The 24,223-nt window shown below is 45.7% G+C and overlaps 1 protein-coding gene across 3 annotated transcripts in view; it reads left to right on the forward strand.

Moving 5' to 3' along the window:
- Window positions 1-24,223, forward strand: part of LOC144150161 (uncharacterized) — a 104,899-nt gene that overhangs the window by 73,076 nt on the left and 7,600 nt on the right. For 2 of the 3 annotated variants that reach the window (XM_077682001.1, XM_077682000.1), the window contains exons 8-12: window positions 4,892-4,964; window positions 14,680-14,727; window positions 17,144-17,191; window positions 18,190-18,285; window positions 23,042-23,173. In XM_077682001.1, the coding sequence (XP_077538127.1) occupies window positions 4,892-4,964; window positions 14,680-14,727; window positions 17,144-17,191; window positions 18,190-18,285; window positions 23,042-23,173 (397 nt within the window). The remainder of the gene's footprint in view (window positions 1-4,891; window positions 4,965-14,679; window positions 14,728-17,143; window positions 17,192-18,189; window positions 18,286-23,041; window positions 23,174-24,223) is intronic. The other variant, XM_077682002.1, reaches the window with a different exon arrangement.

Raw genomic sequence — 24,223 nt, forward strand, 5'->3', positions numbered from 1 at the left:
AGGTAGATGTACGATAAAAGGAGTAGAAAGCGTGACTATGAGCGAAGCGAGAAGGAGATGGGATTAAACAGCAAGAAGAATAGACGGCAGAGTAATGTTGAAGGGCTGGGGAGGCACTCATCAAAACTGTTACTGACATTTAATTAAATGTTTGTTGAAGAATGTTGAAGAGAGCTAGCGCGATTGATCCCACTGTATACAAACTGTCTATAGACTTCCTAGCAGCAACGTACCAACTTTTTTCTGAAACATTGGTAACCGTGTTTGAACTAAAATGTTGGCGTAAATTTTCTACAGAAATTTTGATGTAGACGTTCCACTGAAAATTGCGTCTAAACTTTCTAATAAATCACTCTTGCTAACCAAACCTTTTTGAAAGTACACTCAGAAATGTGATACGTTCTATTAACATTTACACTGCATTTATATAGCAGCACATAAGGTATAAGACATGCTCACTCTAAGAACAAAGGGTACGCCAGTTTCTCCCAAAGTGGTGTAAGTGGGGTGTATCACATATTGATCTGCTTCTGCTACGAGCTTGTCGTGAATGCTTTGAGGGGCATTCTTGAGCGTTGCGAGGATCGCTGCCTGCGTGCTTCAGCTGCTGTGAAAGCCTTCGTTCAAGTAAAAAGCTTGGTATTGGTGGTGAGCGCGACCACGGACGGCGCTGCGAAGCGCTCCTCCGTGACGTCGGCTTAGGGACTCTCGCCTTTTTAGTCTGCTCCACTCGGGCTGGCACGCTCGGCTGTTTCTTTGCGCACGGTTGACTTTTCATGTCTGTCCGCACCAGATTTCGCGTATGTGCATTCTTTTCGTAATAAAATACTCCAAATCGCACACGCTAGCTGAAGGAGTGATTTAAAGCATAGTTTTTGATGCCACTCCAGAAAAAGCATTGCCAGTGTCGTCCCATTACTGCGAAGCAAATCTTGCGCAGACCGCGAAGAGTCGGAGCTAGGCGTCAGCTGCCGTATTCAGCAATCTTTGGAACAAAGGTAACAGCCGGAGTGTAACAACCGACAACGGCGGAAATGCAAGACCAAAACAAATTTTAGGCATTCGGGGCTGGCGGCCTTTTCAGAAGGCATTACGATTCCAGCGAATCGTATGTAAGGTAGAACAGGTTTTGCAATTTTGCATAACGTTCGAAAGTATTGTATCACGTCACTACGTTGTGATTGCATGAAAGTGTACCGACATGCACTATGGGGTACAAAAACTTTAGGTTTATTTCCAAATAACCTACTGTGTGTATGTTAGCGAGCGCTGGTTTTCTACCAGGATTCTAACCGGTATGGAGCCCTATTGAGCAAAACTAGTCAACTGTATGGTAAATATACAATAACACTATGCTTACTCAGACTTAGATGGATATTTCTGTAGATTTCCCACAGCTATATCTTCCCAGTATTCAAATAGGCGTTATAGTACACCTGCACTCAAGAGAAGAAGCGAGAGGAGGACGAGAAAACTTTGTTTAACAGTAAAATCGAGCTGGTTAGTTAGGCGGGTACCTCAGTCCAGGACAAGAGAGTAAGAGTAATTTTCTTCAATTCATCGAACGTGATCCCGCGTAGGCCAGGATTTGTTCTTTTCGCCTGAAGGGGTTGGAAAACAATAAAGAGCTGCTTGGAGGTACAGACCTTTTTCAGAAAAGTTGGCAACATAGTACGTACGCGAACTTTCATGATGACAACAATGATGTAATTCGCAAACGTCGGCCATGATAAAGGAAACGCGGCTCCATCATAGCGCGGCCACTGTAGCGCGGCTGCGCGGCGCTCTCTCAGAGCCACTTGTAGTCACCTCGGTGTTCAGTCTGATCGGACAGGTTTCTGAGCTTTTGCTTGCTGTTTTGATTTTATCACCGCATGCGGTCAGAGATCTGCAGGAGTCATGCCGACCCACTGCTCTGTCGCCCTCTGCAAACGGCACGGATGCTCTCTTCGCTCAAACGCGGTATACCAGAGAGGTTGGTGTCCCACGCGGTGATAGGAAAGACCAATCTCCGCGACGCAGACGCCATATCATCCAGTACCCCAGTACTGCGAGTCCGTGAACTCCGAGCTTAGGCGATGCGTGAGCGCGCTGAGCAGAGCAGCCCACAGAACAAGGGGGCAGCCGCCACAATCGCTGTGTTTCCGTCATCATGGCTGTGCGCAATGTTGCTCGACTGGCCTTCCGCTTGTCCGCTATGCATTATAGTACTTTGAAAAGGGTCTATTCATTGGTTTCGAATTGTGTGATAGCGAAAACAGGCGCTTCTACTATTTATTGCGTTTGTTAGCAAGTATACCAAGCCTTCAACACCGTTATCACGTGATAACTGTTCGGGTTGAGATTCAGTTTGCTCTGATAACGATGGCTGCGATAAAAATTCAGGCCATTAAAGCAGCCTTCGAGTACTCTGCACAACGTTGTCTGCGCCGTTTCGCGGCGGCGTAGCACAAACCTTCTCATTGCATTTGCATGTGCATAAACAATGCACGCTGTGCGTACGTAACACAGCCACAATAAAAACCGGTTTCTGAAGAAGGTACTGTATGCCTTACAGCCTCACATCTGGTACCAGTCAACAACAACGAAACAAATAGAAGACAGCCGGCTTATTTGCTGCTGTGCGATTGGTTGCTTGGTGCCCAGCATTGGAACGTTGAGTCTTCATAGGAGCATCTAAAAAATATTTTAAGGAAGCCTACGCCTTTTCAATACTTATCGAGGATCTCTGAGCACTGAAACTCGCAAATACCCTAGAGAGGATGAGGTCAATACGATCGTCTGAGTGATGCTCTAAGAAAGCCGCTCTAGCTCTCCTCGTGTGTTGTAAACTTGCGGGGGTACAGCTTGAAATTATTTAGAGGTGTCAGAAGCTGGCGGTAAATACGCTTTTTAAAGCGCTAAAGCATAAACCTGGGTGATTTCTAGCACAGGCACTGCTGGCAGTCCCAAGCGACGACCGGGGCGCTGGTGCAGCAGCGGGGGGAATGTAGCAGACGACAGCAGAGCGAGTCCCTAAGCCGACGTGAGAGACAGGGGGCGCCACTCAAAGATCTCACCGCCAAAAGCGGGCGATTTGAGATGCCCGCCGTTACTAGAGGTACCGCAGTCGGTCGCGAAATATTTACGCACAAAATTGGCTCCTTTCAAGCATGTGGCGCTAACTTTGCGTGTGAATGGCTGATGCCGCTGACTTCGGTGTATTCGGGTCCGCGGGAAAGCAGGAAGAATAATGAATGGGGAAGCGGTAAGGGGGAGGGGACAGTAAGGCCAGAGGGAGGAAAGTGCTTTTGAGAGAACCAGTGCCAGGAAAGTTTTTTTAAACCATTGGAAGCAAATCAAGTGTGCTCGAAGCCACGTTTTGAAGAGTGTCCGTATGAAGTTAAAATTGTTAAAATGCATTATTTTAATAATTTCTCTGCCATTAAAATGGGTCGGTCGGAAGAACCTTGTCATTGTTTTCAAAAAACAACTCAGCAAGTAGGGAAGTTCCCCTCTGTCGTAAAGCAAGGAAAGTATACACGTAGGAGGTAAACGAAGCCAGAACACCTTGACGGTGCAGTACTGGTGAAATGCAGTTTATCATCAATGAAAACGACAACATAGCAGCTACAGCGGGTGAAAGACGACACAAAAGATCAGCTCGCTGACAGATGAGCTTGCGGGCCGAAAGTGGGAGAGCGAGAGGTAACTTAACTTCAGAGACCTGGTACCAAGAACTCTTTTGTGTCTATGGTAGGGTCAGATGAACTTATCTAGTCCCGGTATTTTTCTGTTAAGTCCCTGGAGGGCGGGCTCATGCATCACACCAAGAAAGCCATTCAATGGCAGGAATTCATCCGTAGAGGATCCCAGGTGGCGTGCATGAAGTCTACATTCGTTTTTGCGGCACTGCCCGCCGTGGGGTCATCTTGGAAGGACGATGAACGCATGCAGAAAACATCTAATTGTGATAAGTACGATATTAAAAGAAATGTGGATGATAAACAAAAATGTCTGGGCCCCACAAGCACATCGCGATATCTGCAATTAACTAGTGCGTATCATGCCCTGAAGCAACCAGGAAAGCAACTTCGCTACACATGTGAACTTCTAAAGCAATGTCGTTTTTACTAACATTTTTTTTCGTTGTGCAATTTTGTACACGTCCTCTACGTAAGGTCGTAAGATTGCTCGTGTTAACGTCCAACGTCTACAGCCGTCTTGCCAGTGGAAGGGAGGCATTATATATTCCGTGATGCCTTCAATGAGACCACCTGTAATGTTTGGTTCCATGGATTCTATCGCATGTATTTAAATTTAAGTCGATTTTGCAGTTACGCCAATGTTTTCGTAGATTTTGGCAGTAGAGAACCGAGGCATAAGAAGTGACAAGGCGCTAGAAATCTGAGCAGTGTTCACTGTTATTGCAATGTTGTTCGTAATAAAATATTTTTACTTACAACTTATTATCACTTTGCTTTGGGGATGACCATACCTTAACTTCATTAGGGATATGAAGTGACTAGCAAGCTGCAAGTATTAGGGGGCAGATGGTAGGAGTATATGTTGATGAAAATTTGCGGGAAACAAAGACGGTGCTGGAGATTCATCTCTACATAGTTTTCTTAAAGCATTTCTACCTATGCACTGCATGTGTTGCTGCAATTGGCCTGGCTTTTGTCGTATAAGTCACAATTCAAGGGTAAACTCTAACGAAATTGGTACTGCCGCCAAACCAGTGACAGCGGTATTTCGTGTTCAAAGTAGTACTGACTGCATTTATGCGCGCAAATGTGTACTTGCCTGGTCTGTTTGAAAGCAATCTCGCCTAATTGGTTTTTGTTTTGGACTGCTTTTTGTGGCTGCTTAGCTCGCGTCCGACGTCTCTGATTTCATTTTCACTTTTCAGCGACTATAACTTGAACATTATACTTCTTGGTGATGTGGCAGTCGGAAAATCTTGCCTAATGCTTAGGTTCACGGTAAGTGTTTCTGTCCTGTGGGGTATGCTTCCGTGATGTTGCATTAACTGGTGGAGTTTGCTTTCACCTTTTACTGGCCTGTGGATGAGGGAAGACGTCCCCGATAGCACACAAACTAGTGACAAACCTACAGAAAACACTCTGTTACAGTTAGAGAGAAGAAAAGGGGAAGGCTATGATTTGTGTTCTGAAGCAGCATAAGGCGCCATCAGCAGTATTTGGGATAGACCGCAGAAAATTTGTCGGAAGGCTCAAAAACTACGAAATTATCCGCGTGTTCATCCAAAATAAACGTAAAAATAACCCCACACACTTATTGCTAGACGCAATAAACAAAACATGGCAACATCTGTGCAGGCTGGTCAAAGTTGTGTCCCGAACAAATAGCATTGGAGGGCGCTGGTTACATTTAATACCAACAGGTATACTGCACTGATAAAGAGAAGTATTATTTCGAACTGATGGCAGCCGAATTCCTCAATAATAATTAGCTCACTTAGAAGTGATTGACCCCACGCAGCTATGTTGAAGACGAGAGGGCTCTCACATAACACTATACTTCCGCAGTGTTGTTTAGGTGTAAACGTAATGAGGCATGGCAATTTTCGTCCTGCGATTCCACCACATGGGCGGCCCGGTCCAACCTTTCCGGAGAAGAAAGAAGATAAGCTTGCAAATTAGGTTAGCGTTGGCCCTTGTTTCGAGCATGTGTGCTATGCAAATGGCTGTTTTCTTGTGCAACAAAGAGAACCAAAAGCACGTAAGGCAGTGGAGCAGCCAGAAATATTTTTACGGGGAGGTATTATTCTCCGTCAGTAAAAAATTAAAAAAAAATATTCTCCGCTCGAAGATTATCTTTTTTCCTTCCTTATTTTATTCTCGTTTTAGGTTTACATTTATAAACGAATTGTATGCAAACAATGGCCAGAAAACAATTCCCGTTAGCAGGCACTTACGCGCAATACTTGAATGGCGAAACTGTTGTAGGTGAGCATTGCCGAACAAATGTTTAAGTTTCAGCAGTATCGTTTATTTACATAGTTCCAGTGCTGGTAATCGTCGTCATATGCATCGGAGAGGCCGTCGCCTTCCTCACGGCGTGTGGTGAATGCAAGGTTATCTTCAGCAGTGTAGACTTAAACGAGCTCTTCGTCATCGAGGCAGCGATGGCGAGATCTGCAAGTCGTCTCGGGAAGGATTGGCACGCTCGTAGCAATTTTTCCTATTTTCCATATTTGTAGACATGGCTACGAGCTTCTACAGAATCGTGCGGCCGCGGTGACCTCTCCGAAGCAGGGTGTCTGTTCATCTTGAGCATTAGCGGGGGAGTTTTTTTACATGCGCGGTCACGCTTGACGAGAACGCTGGAGTTTTTTTTTTTGTACTAAAGCCACTGCGCCTGCTGAGGAAGCTCGGCGGTCGCCGTGAGGAACGCGTGCATGAGCGCGCGCCATTTTATTGGTATTTTTTCTGCAATGGCGAACTTGCCACCTGTACAACAGCTTCGCTGTTAAAAAGGCGAAAGAAGGGACTGCATTCCCCCAAAAAAATTTCCTGGTGTTTTCTGACTCCGAAACGCCCCCCCCCCCTTGCTCACGGGTATACGATGATATTGATGATGATATTGAAGATGATGGTAATAGTAATAATTCCCGGACACGTTCCGCAATTGGACACGAATTATTTCACACTCACTACATCATAAGATGTGTTAAGATGTCTGAGTATTTTTTTCTTTATATTCCTAGACAGCATGACCAAGGTATTAAGTAAAGTTTCTGGTTGCACGAAGTAGGCTGTGGTGTTTTGGAAAACCGGATTAATAGGACTCTTTTTATTCCTGTAGCGGACGTGCGGCCACCCGCGCCAGACTGATGACTGTCAGTTGAGTTCCTCATGTAGTGTTGGGAACCGCAAGAAAGATCGTCTCTTTGCCATTTATACTCGAGGTCCATACTACTTCTTTCTTGTCCCTGTCTATTTTTCGCTGAACTGTTCGCCATAGAAAGTCAACTAGTCCAGTAAATTACGTTACTAAATCACATACAGAACCCTCCAATGGGTTGAAGTTAATTAGAGTTGTCGAGGGTACCCCGTATGAATTTTACAATTCCTGAAAATTTAGTTGACGCTGGGTCCAGGCTGTATGCGAGGGGAGTAAATTATATTGCCAATACCTTATTTGAGGTTGCGAAGATTGGGTTTCTGCTGCAATATTAGTTCTGAAAGGTGTGTTGAGGTGGTTTGCCTAAACTAGACAATGCAATAAATTGTAATCCCGGAAAGTTTGAAGGCGACCCTTGGGGTAATTGGAAAACTTACGTTGGGCTGCATTGCAAGTTTCTCTCCATTTTCCCAACCCTGTTGGTGGTGCTTTCATCAGTGCTGCTGTCTGAGGAGACGTTTTGTGTTAGCATCCAAGCTTTCGTTACTTCGGGGGGGGGGGGGGGGTACGCTGATCCAAAAAATAGAGAAGGAACTAACCCTCGTGAATATAGTCCTCCCTGCGAGTAATCTGCTTGGCACGTTAGGACCGGCTTTCGTGTCAATCCGTATGTCAGACAACACGTTGCATCTTTCAGAAAAAGGAAAATTTGATGTGGCTTTAAGTTTGCCAGTATGCCAGTTGTATTTTTTGGCCCGATCATATTTGGACGATGTATAATCGCCCACAGGAGTACTCGAATTATGTCGTATATAGAACCTTTTGACTTTTGACCATTCTGCCGTCTTTTCTGGGCCGAGGGTTGAGTTATGGTAGTATAATAGAGATTATTGACGCACGAAATAATTTGAGGTGGCGGTGAACGCTTATCATATTCATAGAAGTATGAGGCCAGCGGGAACGCAAAACGAGTTTAAACGACACTAGTCTCACGTCCCTGTGTTTGACCAAATATGTGGCCCTTCTCCAGAGTTAGGCTGGGATAAGTTTTTTTCGCCGAGCATCACTTATATCCAAAACACAGCCGTTATCTCTACCACACCTCCCACGACCGTGGCATGCCTAAGGCCATCGCTGCCATCTCAACAACGGATACCACGCAGGAATGCAGGTCGCAATTCTAATTGTAGCCAACGCTACTCACTCAACTCCTCAGTGTATGCTACGTTCTGGCCCTGAACACATTTGGGGAGCTCTAAACTGTCATTTCACGGATGCGGTTTTTATTAAGCCCTCTTCTGCTAGCGAGTACATGTAGGAGGAGTTCGGTCATTAAATTGTGCTATTGGAAGCTCCACAGCCAGATGATGCGGGAGTGCGCTGAAACATAACGGTACGGATTGAGTGAAGCGTGATTCATTGCTAATAAGCTCGCTATTATGGGCTTAGATAGGTGCACACTTGTTCTGAACGGCTGTTGTATGTAGCAAGGCAAGACAGGCCGTAATGTCTTAGAGGGTGGCAAGAATAATGACGAGGGTTAGGGTTGCAGCGGTAACAATTTTCGGTAAAGCCAGACTAGAATACGCCATCCCACAGTGTTTTCGTCGAAGCCTATTACTCCAGGAACAAACTCAGAAAACACCTGGTATGGTCACTCGGCCTTTAGGCAAAGCGAAGTTCAAGCAAGCACCTGGTTACTTCGTTTCTTTGTCCAACCATTTCATGACGCCGACGTGGCCTAGCGAGAGCAGTGCGTCTCCTTTGTCAAAGCAAAAAAATACTTTAAAATGCGCGTTGTAGGGGATGCAGTCGAAACCCGCATGCCACTGTAGCGCTGTTTCATGTCAGCGGGATTATTCATTTTTTAATACCGGTGTTCGTGATAATATTGTGGATTGCATAAATGGTATAGGATTGACTGGAAAAAGGGATTGATGATGGTTGAAGAAAAGTTACGGAAATAAATTTAGGGAAAAGAGAGGGTTGGTGCGGCGCAAATCGCCTTTAGGAGCAATGGTTGGTGAAGAATTAGTGCTTGGGCTGCTCATCTGCATAGCTGGGGGAGGGCCTGGCTGACCACGCAATGCAAAAGCAAGACCAGAATCTGGCGCTAAAACGAGGAGGGCCCACGTGGGCATGAACGACACATACAAACGCAACTTTCCTCATACGTCGTTCGCGTCAACCTGCATTGTCGTCTTTTTAGCGCCCGACTTATTTACGGCAGAAATGAGCAAACTACCTCAACAATTTCTGTTGACAAGGGGGTATATATGCACAATGCAGGGCCAAAACAAAAGGGTGATTCACGGTATTTTGGGGGGAAAAGGCTGGTGCCAAGGATTTACTTGTTGAGGTACTTCTAGTAGTGGTTGTCGAGACAACTTGAACTTCGCTTTCTCCGGCTGCGAGGTTGTCACAAACGTTTGGTCAGTCGCTCAATGTATTTGTTCTTGCTTCCGCCCATTGCGTATTCCGCCTCAAAGGACGGCCATTCTTTGTCGCGGGTATCTCGCCTCCCACGCCTAGTCCCCCCCGCCCCCTTTTCTTCAATTTAAGCTTAGTTTTTTTTTTTGTTTCCGTCGTCGCCGCACTGAATGGTGGATTGTGGCGGGGCCGCGGTACTTCGGCGCACGTGTGGCTAGCTCGTTTCCTCGAAGGCAACGTGAGCGGGCCATAATGATCCGGGAAATATGTCCCTATGTCCAGTGCGGACAGCTGTGGCAGCTGTCCCTCTTTCGCATGTGGTGCTTTCGGGGATGCCGTCGGGAACCCAAAAGTGAAATGGTCCGCCGCGGATATACGCGGCAGCCTGATGGTCGGAGGGAAGTTTCCGCGAGAAAGCGCGAGCGGTAGCTAGAGGCAGTCAACTTGAGACCTACAACGTGCAAGTCGCTCGGAGGAAGGGAGGGGGGTGAGTCCGGGGTTGAAGCTCCTTTTGGGAAAGTCTATTGGTTGGCTTGTGGCGGAACGACCAGCGCCTCCTCTACGGAATTGAGCTCGCGTCGTCGTCTCGAGGCACCAAGCCGATCAGACTCCGCCCCCCTGGGCCCCGTAAACGGCTGATAGCATTGTGAGCTCATCTCTTCAAGATGCGCATCGTAACCGAGCTCATGGTGAGCAGACCCCACAATAGGGCCTTTTAGAACACTTCTGCCAAGCGTTCGCGCCGTCACTTCTCGCGTGCTCTTTTACCCGCCAGTTCACGGGCGTTAATGCCTGGTTGGATGGGATGCACAGATGCCGAAATCGCTCTAGGGACGCCGCGTTTGCGCAGCCGATTGCGGCGGGATCAGGTGCGTGCTAACGTGGTTCACTTTGGGAGAGGTATTAAAGCCTGCGGACATAACTATACGGGCCTGCCGGTCATGGAGAACTTTCAGCGGCAAGTTGAGAATCCATAGGAGGTGCCACAGCCGGATTTACAACGAAGGGAGAGAGACCAACAGCTCTGCTGTTTCACCAGCTTTGCACCGCTAGGGCAAGCTTCCCTGAATATTTCCTTTTTGACCAAAATGAGCTTATTTTGAGCTTTAATTTCTTCGAAATAACTTCCTTATTATTTAACGTTGACCACTGTCACTGCTTAGCAAGTACTATATTCGATCATGCTATTGGCACATCTGCGTCAGCATCAGCTAAAGGCCGTCTATTATCATCAGTATATCTGATAAAAGTAATGTAGGAGCCAAGGTGTCCACTGTCATTAATGTATGTATTATATATAATCGTTCCTATTACACTACCTTCGGGTACGCTACACGTAATTGGCAGTCGGGTGGAATTGTGATTATTGGTATATGCAGACTTTTCTGTGCACCTGAAAAAGATACGAGCAAATTTAATGGCTTTCTGCAAATTCTATGCCAAGGTAGCTTGTTAAAAGGAATATGATGATCGAGGCAATTGAAGACCTTAGAGAAATCCGTAATCATGTCCACCACGTACGAATTTTTTTGCTATATTCTTGAGAATTCTCTTCTCTAGGATAGTATAGCTCTCTCAGTTGACCGGCCTGCAGTGAATCCTAAGTGCGAGTCTCTTATTAGTCAGTGTTCGTGCAAGAAATGTGGGATTCGGGCAAAAATGAATTTCCCCAGATGCTTCGATAAGACAGGTAGGATGAATATGAACCTATAATTGGAGGGCATCTTCCGATAACTGGCTTTATAAATGAATCATACCCGTGCTATTTATATGCCACTTGGAAACAAACTGGATATAACGACCAGAATGTAGACGTGAGACCACGCGAAAAGAATAAAACGCAAGATATGGTATACAAGTTTAGTTAGCAAATTATCACGGTCTAACGCTGGGTTATTCTTCAATGGCATGCTTAATTAAGGTGCACACCTCATGCACATTCGTACGATGAAAAAAAAACGCTTTTTGGAGAGCAAGATAACCCAGCACTCGTTATTTGTAGGGAAATATAGCACGGGGGAATGCAATTTACCAAAATATCATTGAAATATTAAGAGAAATCTTGTACTTGTCATTTTTGGTGGATGACAGTAACTGTTTTAGGAACATTGTTATAGCGGCGCCTACCCTAAACCGTGTTGAACGCCTTCTATGCAGCGTCAGGAGCCTGTTGCGTAATATCAAGAAACAATTGCTGGTAATAGTTCATCTTCACGAGCCGTAGTTCTGAGTTATACTGATGCCGTAATCTTTTAAATAATAATACATTATGGTCAGACCTTGTCCGCAAAAATGAGAAAGAGAGAGAGCGAAGCCATCATTTATTGGAAAGTTGAGCTTTAACCAAAAAAGCAGCTGGGTGCAGCAAACATTTAGTAACTGAGAAGTACAAATGTGACTTAAGGAACCACACGATTAGAAGTAGTACATTGAAAGGGTAACGGCTGAAATATCACACACGCGCTCCGTAAAGTACTAGGTGTGTAAAGTACATCTGTTTTCATACAGCAGTAATATGCCAGTAATATACACCACGTAATGGCTGTTTCAAAGAATCCTCCAAATTCTTAAAAATAGGCTGTTCGAAAAAAAAAAGAAAATATCTTCAGAAGGAAACGGCTGCCTGCGGCGGACGCCAGGAAGCATCAAGGGCGTTAATTAAATTGGGTGGGTAATTAAACTTCAAGAAGCATCAAGGGCGTTAATTGGCTGGTTAATTAAACTTCACTAATAAATGATCGAATTAGCTTGGTTTTTGGTGGCTATTGTCAATTAATATTTTGTAGCCCTGGAGAAGACGATGTCGTATCTGTATTAAAAACAAAGAAAAAGTCGTTGTCTAAAGCCCTGCAGTGCGAGGAACCAGGCCGTGTTTTCCCCCTCAGAAACGAAACTCGGCGCGTGAGGAGCACAGGAAGGAAATGCAACGTCCGCTGGTGGCGTCTTTAAATGACTTCAGCGGGCAACTCTGTATATACGCGCTGCTTTCATAGTGCGGAAGCATCGAAGCCTCGTCGTCCAGCGTAGGCAGCAGCCAGCGTTATATTTTGTTTACTCAACGGGCGTAGGGCAGAGGCTAGTCATCACCAACTACGCTGCTGGCGATTTGGAGATGCCGTTAGGCGCAGGCCTGGCACTCTGCCAGATCAGCTGTCTCAAGAAACTTTAAGTTAATATTTATTTTCATGAGGATAATTTTATTAAAAGATTAAATTCACGCTTTTGTGACAGTGCAGAGTTTGTTTCCCGGTGCCGGTGTCCTAAATACTCGTAAATTAAGCCTTCAAATTAAAACTTGTAAATAAAGCCTTCCCCATTTGGTGCACCGGTAGCAATATATATCTCCATGTTTCATTGCAACATCGGAATGTAATGCGAACGATCTATATAAATCTGCATGCAAACAAGAGGAATGTGCACACACTGAGTACTGTTTGCACATCTTTGTCAATTTAAAGAACGCTCTTCAGGCAAGAGAGGCTTTGGTTTCGTTACGTACACTCTCCCACGGGACCAACTGGTTCTGCAAAGGTAAGGGTGTACGCGGTAGCACACTAAGCTGGTCACTGAAGTTTTTCCGCTCGGTTGGATATAGAGGGCCCTTGAGCAAAACATGAACCACGTCTTACGTTTGGCGTCCGCAAGCAAAGAATGTGTGCTGCGCAAATCAAATACGGTAAAAAAATTTCTCGACGGGCCCCGTTAAGACGATTGCGAAGTAATAACGTGTAAACCGAACGACAGAAATTGGACCAACACGGGTATGCAAGGGATGGGTCCACTAGGTAAAACACCGATGAAGAAAATTTCTCAGTCATCCTGTTTTCCAAAGTAACGCGTGTCCTCTGTTATTTAAAATATTTTTTTTCACATCACCTCTAGTAAAAGGCGCGGTGTTACATGGGTACTTTGAATGAGCAGTTGCTGCTGGTTTGTCAGCTCGTGATTTGCTAGATATTCTAGTTTGGCCGGAAATACACGGAAAAGGAAATATTATTCTTAGCTCTACCTACTCGAGTTACAATGACATCACAGATGCGCCTTGACAGGAGATTGTGATGAGTGTGAGCCGTAATTGTATTTAGGGCTTGGAGAGACGCTTTTGAATCTGTGAATAGTGCCTATTTAGTCGGTGAAGTCATGGTAGCCATAAATTTCTCGGCAAGGTGTATAGAATAAAGCTCTGCAGCCATCGACTTTTGGGGCGGGAGTTCTTGCATTCCCGATTAATGTTGGGTCTCAGTATTGGTACAGCTGAAGACAATTAGGCGGCATTGGTGTCATTGCAGGCAACCCTCCTTGGAAGCAACCAAGTGCTGTGTTGCCATTGAGACAAAAGCGGCAGGGCCATCACATCCCCAAAGGTGGCTTTGTGAACATTTGACAGTTAACGCTGTTGAAGGCGGGGAAACAAACGTTGCGATTGATGCTACCTAGTAAGGCGTGGGTAATGGCGGCGCACCTCTTGCAATCGCGAAGCATTTACATGTGGCTCACTCGCTTCCACGAGAACCATATTTCTTGACGCCGGCCTAGGCTCTCCGAAGAAGAGACAATGGTTGTAGTCGCTTCCCTTGGCGAACAGACAGACCAAGAAAAGTCAATGAAAACGGTGGTTGTTATCTTTATCAATTTTTAAGTGTTCTCTGTTGACCCAATGAAATATTTTGAACGTGCCCACGTTCCCAGCGAAAATCACGTCTCATGAATCAGGACAAATCTTTCCATTAAGACGGTGTACGTCTCATTGACATTCTTTTTATTCAACGCGAGTGACGAGTTATGATTAATTAATAATGTCAGTTTTAAACAATTCCAGTGCAAGTTTTGTAAGGCTCTGAACAGGGGCAGCCTCCTTGCGATTTTATATTATTAAAGAAAACAAGTAATTGTCAGCAACAGAACGTTTGGCATAGAATTAATAAGAGGTTTACTATGTTTTTGTGGACAATTAACTTATCATTTTCCCCACTGCCTTCATCGATGCAAGAAATCATTACGGCCGTTGTCTTGAAAAAGGCGTGTTCAGTGAGGAATCGAGTAAATTATTCTCATTGCCATCGAACTTTTCGTTGATACCGGAAAAATACCGTTCGTAGGAGGCTAAGTAGTCATTTGGCGACGCGTCACAAGAAACGCTCTTTAACCTGCTTACCTGGGTAGGGATATAAGTATTATTGCTACACCGTACACTTCTTCAGTTCTGAAACCATCAAGCTTTTTCTGGGATGAAATTCCAACTCATTTGCGCGCTTGAAATGCTGTTAATACGAGACAAGCACAAAGTTTTGCTGCTTTGACTTTTCTCTTCTTATATGCGGCCAACATGAGAAAAATACTAATTTTGCTCGCACCGTCATCCTATTGGCACAATCGTTCTGAACTTTTGTCTCGTTTCAGGAAGATCACTTCTCAAACTTGTACGCCCACACTATTGGCTTGGACTTCGTAAGTTCACCGTTTAATTTGAGTGGTTGAAAACCAATTTCATCTGCGAGCTCTGCGTGAAGAATGTTTAGCATAGCATTTCTTAAATTAACCTTAAAATGAACCTCGCAAAGCACAGAGGTTTTTCACACTACCCGTCATGAGTGAGCAAGCAAAAAAGGCAACAAAACGAAAGTGCGTTACGGAATTCCGGAAATACGAAGGCAAAGTACAAGCGGAAAATAGGACACCATATAACCCAAAGAGACGACACTAAATCAGGAATACGACACGTTTTCATGCTTTCCCAGCGCCATGCAGAGAAATACTTGGTCCGTAGCTATGCAATCCTGCTGCCGATTAGAAACTCCAGCGAGGAGGCAGTGATGGCAAAATCCTCCGCACGCAACATGATACGAATCTGCTGGACATACAAAGAAGTATCTTAGTGCCAGTGGTATGCAGAAGACATCTTAAATTTTCAAAACAGCGGATGAAGACTAGGAAATGGATGGCTAAAATGTCAAAGGCAAATTTTGGCAAGTCAACATCGAAGAGCAGTTGCGCACAAGGTTGAACAACTTTCATGCCATGCCGGCTTGTGTGTGCGTTAGAAGCAGCAAAAGCGACTGCTGCAGATCTGTCAATGAACTGATTGTTTACAATATTCATAAGCTCGGCTAAGTATCAATCGTGCCCAGCAGTTAACATCGCTTTCGTTATACGCGAAGGCAAAAGACTCAGTCACAGACTTGCTATATTTGAAGGGTCGCCCTGCTTTAAAGAACGCGCCGTTAGCCCTGCACAGACACCCTGCCGCCGGCACGTTAAGGCCACTGCCTGATGGGTTTTTTGAGTGCGGATTGAAGTGGAGGTTTCGGTGATATATGTGTATATATTGTTACGTGGCGCCAGAAGGAATGAGGCGAACCATGGAGGATGACGACACGATCTATTTACAGTACGAGATGACCTATTTACATTATTTACAAGGCAGCTGTTGCCGATCGTTCGCCTAGGCTGCACGCCCCACACACAGCTCTTCTTCGTCGTTCATTATCGGGCCCAAAGCGGCGCATACCCTACTGCGCCCTTCTTCGTCACCTCGTGATATAGTCGCCACGTCGAAGGCAACCGTCCCGGTCGACATCACAAGAAATGTTCTGATGCGTCGAGGATGAGAATGCGAGGAGAAGAGAGGGGTAATGTTCTGACCGCCACGGGTTACGATGGTTCGATGAGCTGCGGCCCCTGAACAACGCTTTCCGCCGATGGAGCGAAGCAGCGGCCAAAGCCCTCGGAGCTCCGCCGGAGAACTGGGCGAAGGATCGGCGTCGTCGAGTCGTTGGGTCGCGGGTGGTCGCGCCGGAAGGTCACGGCAGGTCATTGGCTGGGGAAACGGGGCTGGGGATGGTCATGTTCATGTTTCACCGGGGCTGGGGCGGGCCTACGGGATCCAAGAGACTTGTAGCAATGGCTTCGGGAGACGAGACCGGGCGAGGCTGAGACCGCGATGGGGATTGAGACCCAGCAGCTCCACCAGAATGTTACGTGGCGGCAGGACAATGATGAGGCGAACCATGGGCGACGATGAAGTGATGTATTTATAAGGTGTTGCCGCAGAGCGATGCGATCTATTTACAAGCGGCCAGGATCGCTCGGGCCAGCCGCATCCCCTTCGTCGTCTTCGGTGACGGGTTATGGCGCTATGAAGCATTGATAGGCGTTCCGTGACATCACCCCCCCCCCCCCCTGGCGGAGGACGACTGTCCCGGTCGAGGTCAGGGCAAAGACAGGGTGGCGACGTGGATGAGGCACGTACAATGCAGTCCTTGACGCCACTATACATTATATATATATATATATATATACGACGTCTCTCCACTTCCTCCGCTTAATAGAGAAGAGATAAATAACGGATGGTACCTACCCACTGAAGCCACCCTAGTTCCTCTTGCCATGGGCTCCCAATACACATACATCCCTCTCGTCGAGGAATTACAGTTACTTGAAGTGTTTCAGCACTGAAGCCGCACCGACATGCACCACAACTGCATAAAACTTTACTAAAACTAGTTCTAAATTCTACTATTTTGAATTTCACTCATCTTAACAGCGAGTTTTGGGAACCAATATCGGCACGGCTTTGAAGCCAACTTAAGCCAATACTTTCATTTCCTATTCTCATTTTTCTTGCTCACTTCCTATAACTTTAGCCCACGGAATACAAGTGTTATCCCGCGGAAGCTCGCACAGACTCTCTCGAAAACTTCTGGGATAACTGTGTATCTCGATGGAATTCTTTCAAACCCTATACCGGACAACATTAGGGTGAATTTACCCTGAAAAAAAAACGCTTTTATTTAAACGTCACTGCTTGACGTGATTATGTCCTGCATATTGAAATGCAAATTATTCGTCTTATTTTTTGCATCAGAAAATAAAGAGGATGGAGCTTGAAGGCCAAAGCGTGAAGTTACAAATTGTAAGTAAACGTTGTGCCAAATTTCACTTATTTTCAGCTTGCGTTTTCCGGTGTTCGTATGGGCTAGATAAAGTTTCCTTTCAGCTTACTGCATCACTTGGATAATTTGAAAATAATTTTGACTACTATCTCGAACAGTCGTTCGAATTTGAACGCCAGTAATTTGAATAACCTAAAACATTTTCTAGCCTGCTAGATGCATGCCGGGAGTTACTTAGGTTGTAACAGTACACGTTACCAGAAAAAGACAAGACGAGGACACTATTGCAGGAAGACTGCTAAGAGGAAGCACTGCCCTAACAACTCGGGAACAGTAACACGAAATGCTGTAATCCAGCTATGCGTAACTTGTTTTCATGGGGCTTGAACCGTTGCGCCCGAAATACAAATACATACCAATAGCATAAATGTATCCTTCCTCAGTAAGCTTATTCAACAGCGTCTGTGAGAACATATTACTTGACAAAAACACGTTTGTGTGATGGAACTGCTGCGCCGTTATTTTCGCATGTTTCAATTGATATCGAGGTATTATAAATCAAGGAAAAAATATTAAACTGCGAGCCGCTTAATCCTGTACTCAGTCACCAGAAGTTTTGTCATGAACGATGTGACTACGACGTGAATCAGCATTTATTAAGTCAAGCGTCAGCGTTCGACAGTTCTCTTCATATTTTGCCCACTTAACTGTGAACAGACCGACTGGAGCACGTTCACACAATCAAAACTGCTGAGACTATTTTTGGAAGAACGAATAGCATGTGTATCTTAGAAAGTTTATTTGCTTAAAGACACTTCGCTTTTGCGCACACATTTAAGGGAGGAGTGTTTGTTCGTAACGGTTGAAGAACCGCACTAACTCGATACTGCTTCAAAAATGCGGCGCCAAGAAATCGCAACAAGAACTATTAGATCCCCGAGATTCGCAGCGGAACAAATACTGGGTTAAGGAGTGCAGCTGTCTTTCTAACCTCGAATGTGCCTCATGCATGTTGCAGGTGGATACAGCGGGGCAAGAAAAGTTCAAATGTCTGACATCTAGTTTCTACCGTGGTGCGGATGGCATCATCATAGTCTATGACATCACAAACCCGGTATGTTGCAGCTGTGTTTTTTATTGAGTATTATCAGTGAAAGATGCACTTGCCTTGTTATACGCGGGCTCTTTTGAACATAGTAATTAAGGCAACTGGTTTGTCGTATGCGCTTTATTTCACGTAGGGCAGGTTGGCTCTCTCAGCATTCACCAGTCTTAAATAGTGATAGTGCCGGAAAAAATGTGCACAGTGGTCTGGTCAAAACATAAACTTGCCTCTTCAGTAACTTAACAAACAATTTCCTGCTGAGCTGTAATTTGTCAAAAACACGGGTGTTATGGCCTGTTTTTTTAATTAGCACGCGGGCACCAGAAATAAATTCCAAGTTTCTACAGACAAAAAATCAAATTTGCCTTACCCCACCAGGACAATTATGCGGCTTTCTACCATTCCGCACACAGAATCGTGTTTAAACCCTTTCTCATGTGTGGTATGGCGTGTATGACACAAATTAAGAAGTTGATTACCGTTATCGCTTGTCGCACGTTTGGCGTCGTTCATTTTGGCATTAATTCTATCCTTTTCACCTTCAAAACTGTACCACTCGTGGAAACAACACATAGAGCGAGCCACCCCGTGACGCGTTGCTAATGCCGTGCTTGTACCAGTTGTATCGCTGCTCCGGCAGGCGGCAACACAAGTCAAACCGGAGCGCAGCGACGCAAAGATTATTAAAGTGGTGTCACCCCATGCGAGGACGTCATCACTCGACGAGGATATTGTGCGCACGTTTGCCGGTCAAACCACCAGCATAAATACCATCGGCTAATAGAGAAAGAATTGCAGAACTGCAAGAAAGGCTCGCAGGGGTCAGAGAGTGACACGGCTTCGTTAAACTGGGAACCCTGGAGTTGTGATTTGTGAGAAAGCCGGAGAAGTTATATGTATAAAGCGATATTGGAAAGGCTCCTTTCTAGAAGTGCAAACAAAAGTGATTAAGCCGAAGAAAGTTAAAGGGTTGCATAGCCATAAAATTTCCCGTGTCCCTCATACATTCAATGCAATATTGCACACAATACGGAAGTACGCGTACAGATCTCTGCACCACAAACGTTCTTGTAGTCTAAAAATTGCGTGTCTGCAAAGGAAATACCTAGAAATAAATAGTTTATGTGTTTTTTACAAATGCTTTTCCCTGGCTTACACTGGTGTGCGATAAAGATTTCTCTTCTCAAATGAACCATTTAAAACAGGAATAAGTGAGTCACCACCCGGATTTTGTATTAGGAGAGCATTAGTTACCTATTTAAATCGGAAAGTTTGCTTCCATGGTCATCAAAGGGGGGCGGGGATAGACGGAGAATCACACAGCCGACAGGAGGCACAGAGAACGGCAGACCTAGCATTGAAAAACAGCAGACTTCCTGGGCTTAGGATTATTGCCCCATTTCTCAGAGAACCTCTTGGAAAATTCGATTAGAATAAAAATTTGGTAAGGTTGGCTCTAGGTGGTATTAAAACATGCTTTACCTGGACAGCGAGAGGAACGCCGAACCGTTCGTCTCCTCCAGGGGCGTAGCCAGGAATGTTTTTCAGGGGGTGGAGGGTGGGTGGGCGGTGGGGACCGCGGTCGACCAAAAGATGGGAGAGGGAAATATGTAGGCAAGGCTTCTTGCGCGTGGTTTTTCAAATAAAGCTTGAAATAACTGACTTCAACACGCGATTTGTGTATGCTGAACGCTAACAGTAAAGCCCATCTTAAGGAGCTTACATGACGATGATGATGATGACCTAAACTCCCATTCGCCGGTCTATGGGTAGGCCATGTTTGCCCTTAGAGCAGGCGTTTATGTGGGCACGCGCTCGTGAGCGTGATCATGAATATGCTCGTGAGTGGCGCGCGGTCCCCGAAGTTCGTCAGGCGAAAGTGGAGGCCAACACTGGGTGTTTACTATCAAGATTTGCGTGTTTTCGATTTTCCTTTAGGAAAGGGACTAATAAGTTTTCTTATCAGCTATGAAGTGCAGTAGAGCATGATTTGAAGGTTATCGCACCAGCATCGAGTGGCCAAGGGTGTCACCAGTCTCGTAGGGCGGTGTAGGCAGGTGGCACGCTGGGGCAAGAGTGGCATGAGTGCGAAATCTAGATTTTTATGTTTCCGAAATGAAACCGTAGGCGGCTCACGGTTTCGTTTCAGAACCATGAAATCAAGATTTCGCACTCTTGTCTCCCTTGTTGGCTGTTCCATGCTACAACAATGGCCCGCACGACTGACTTGCCTTACGCTTTGGGTTTCAAGCTTCACATTCGTTGTTATCAAGCACAGACTTGGTTGCCTTTTGTCTACGGCGACAATAACGAAACTGTCGCGGAATATTTGCTAAAGATGGCGTTCTGTTTGCTTCTTTGAAACAGTAGCTTTCTCGCGATAACCATCGAATCGCACTACATGGACTGTACGTTCGGCACATTTGTATATTATGGTGGTGAAGCTAGCAAACCTGCGCCTTCATCCTTAAGCAATCGCCTTTTTGTTATTTTTTGTGCTAGTAACGTGAAATTTAGGCTTAGCGGAACACCTAATTGCACTGCTGCTGAATGTTGAGCGTATTGCCCGTTTCTTAAATTTTATTCTATTTCTGGCCGTTTAAAGGAACAGACATGGCTTCAGTAAAATTCCTGTTAAGCCCATACAGAATGCTGATTCTAACCAAGAGCGAGGTCAAACAATATAATGGAATACTGCCAAAAAATACAAAGCTCCCCAATAAAGATAAGTGTATAGTTTTGTTGATGTGGAGGAAATAGAAGATGGGTAGAGCAATGTTTTTTATATAGCAGAAATTATGCAACTGCAATAGTCAATTAAATGCGATGTCGGTAGAAAAATAAACATATCAAGTATTGACAGTTGACTGAACAAAATACAGTCACATGCTTTGTCATGTATTACCATTTGTACCTGTGTAAATACAAGGAATGACACGCTAAAGTCTAGATCACATGTATGCCTATAGTATGAGGCTTTTCCTGCTTCTTCGCCATTTCCCTGCCGTGCTGTTCCGCCTGTGAAACAGCGGGACTGCTTCGATCGGCTCGCGGCAGGTTTCCGGCGTAGCTCGGTGTATCCGGCGCCAAATTCAGCCGGGCTGTATATGTTGACATGTGCAGCATCTGGAGCGGGCACATGGATAAGACGTTGACGTAGCCCTCGTTTTCAGCCACATATGAACAAGAGTGTCCTTAAAACTGCAGGTTGCGCCCCTGCAGGCGACTTCAGGCGGTTCGTCAGGGTACTTGAACCGCACCCCACCCTGGCACGAAACATTTCGGGGGGAGGGTGGGGCACGGGCCTGGCGTGCCCCCCCCCTCCCCTGGCTTACGCCACTACTCGCCTCCAGCCAGACGAATCCAACTGGCATAAAAATAAGGCCTTCGTCTTAAAAACGTGTTCCGGACAAGTACTGCGGCCTACAGGAGTGCTTTAAAAGTGGAAATTATAGAATAAATTCTTATGGGAATAATCAAAGCCCACTTCAACTGGTAGAGGAAAAAAAATTACACCATCTTCCCCTGGGGAACCATGAGAAGGATGCGAAGCATCATGGGGATTCCGTGTAGGTTCTATTGTGTTGCCGTTATGTTGTTTCATTTTTGGGAGCACGAATAGGAACGTAGTGTGAACCCCAATGTAGATACAGAGAAATGTAGAGAAATGTATAGACCGCGAAGAGACCGATACGCGCGTTACCTTATCGAACACCCCCTGGTTCTCGTCTTTTTTTATTGCGTGCTCACGCTCCTACCCCGCTGCCTCTGGTTGAGCTGCTAGGCGCGTGGCGCTTCCCGCCACAGGTTTCCCACGGGAAATTCAACATCCTCCTCTAAAGTTTTCAGTTTGTCTTTTCCGTTGACGTTCAGCTTCGCGTTCCTTCATTGTACCAGTAGCTTCTTGGCGTAGTTTGAATGAGTGAGGGACATCAGGCGTGTTCGTAGCACATGCTCCTGTCTCGGTTTGCGGCGCAGTGGGAAGAGCACCACGTACCTTCCTTTGCAGCCAGAGAGTCGTGGGATCGAAACCGGGCGCCGCCTAAATATTTCTTTTTGTACTGGAGTGCGCTGACGTCAGGCCAAACGGTGACGGGGCTGAAGAGAGGCGCATGCGCAGTAGAGTGCGGACGGCGGACAACCACAAGGAAGGGAGTGACAGAGCCCCGAGCATGAGGTGCTTCGCATCTAAAATACTGATTCGGCCATCTCTACGTCCATATCTAGATGAGGGGTTCTGGTAACAGATTGCTCTGGCAGGGGTGGGGATAATTGGGCTTGAGTGGCAAGTAGTCGGCCCTGATAATGTGGCATCGCGGGTACCAGTGTAGGCAAGCTTGTGGTCTAGTCGTGCGGAAAATACTGATTCGAACGCCTCTGCGTCCATGTCTTGATGAGGGATTATGGTAACAGATTGCTCTGGCAGGGGGACCGATAATTGGGCTTGAGTGGCAAGTAGTCGGCCCTGATAATGTGGCATCGTGGGTACCCGTCTAGGCAAGCTTGTGGTCTAGTCGTGCGGACGTCTTTTTTTTTTTTGAGCTACCACGTAGAGCGACGTAGGACATATATCATGAAGGTTTTCCGCGGCATCGGGATGCAGAGGAAACAGCAGGAAACATTTTTAGTATGACTGTCGCTGACATGCCAACATAAGGTGCACGTGATGAGGCGGAGGATTGTGACCGGGCTCAAGTATGACGTTGTTGGTGCTGCTACAAAGTGCAGTCAGTTTTCACTCTTGCCCATCATTTCAACGTTGCAGGAGTCCTTTTTCCACTTGGAAATGTGGATGCAAGAAATCGATGCTTATGCCCGGGAGGACGCCGACAAAGTCCTCGTGGGCACCAAATGTGATCTCACCGACAAAAAGCTTGTCGACGACAAGCAAGCAAAGGCAAGTAACGATTAGTGAGGACGAAGATGCGGTCAGTGACCAAGTCACAATAAAAACACAAAGGCGTTTTGTGACCCGTACGGGTTCTGTGATCCGACTAAGCAAGCACGAACCGTAAGTCGCTTCTTATTCTTAGTTGTGGTGTAATGAACGGGTGTAGCTTGGCGGCAGATTGCCGTCTCTCCTATTGGTAGTGTTCTCGCTCGTCTGAGTAAACACGGATTCCAAAAGTAGCCTCGAGGTTGAATTCTTTTCCTTGGCTATTGTAGCGACGTTATCCCAATCGATGTGATGACCATTATTATCGGCGTGGTCGGCCAGGGGTTACGACATTTTCTTGTTGTTGCCAACGTCTTTTTAAATTTCCTTTAATCTTCTGATGAAGTTGCCAATTTCGCCGATCTAACTGCGGCTACAGACTGCGCAGACTGTAGGTGCAAGAACCCGAACGAGTCCCGATACGTCTCTGTATTTTCACTATTTTCACCTTGACTTGGTCAGTGACCACATCTTGAGTACATAACTTGACTGCATAAGTAACGATTAAGTAAAGCTGCCAGAGTAATTATTAAGCGTAAAACAAATTTTGTTTGACTGCCAAGAGAAAGGAAAGCTAAGTCTGTATTTATTCAGGAGTGTTACTTCTGCGTCGCTTTTAGTCACATAAACTATAAAACCAGGTGTGTAGACACATCCAAGGATTGGTTCACGCTAAATTTAAGGGCCCTGGAAATTGTATACCTGGATGCCTACATGGGATTGAACATCGTTGTTTATGCGATCGTCAGGGGCGGTTAGCTGTGAGAGGGTTCGTTGCATCCATTCAAACGCAAGGATTTGGCTTGTGGAGAGTTTTTTCTGAGAACCTAGTGCTGTCCCTTGCGTTAAAAAGGTAATCTCAACCGTAATGCTACGTAACTTGTTAATCACACTTAATAAAGCGCAAGAGGCGAGTTCTGAAAAAAGCTGTTTGTGGTTCAAAGATTCTTCTTCGGCGAATACGACCAGCATGTCTTTTTGTTTCAACATGTATTACCCACTCCAACGCCT

This window comes from Haemaphysalis longicornis, unplaced genomic scaffold (genome assembly GCF_048455015.1).
Source record: "Haemaphysalis longicornis isolate Haplotype H1 unplaced genomic scaffold, Haemaphysalis longicornis Haplotype H1 scaffold_8, whole genome shotgun sequence".
Classification (NCBI taxonomy): domain Eukaryota; kingdom Metazoa; phylum Arthropoda; class Arachnida; order Ixodida; family Ixodidae; genus Haemaphysalis; species Haemaphysalis longicornis.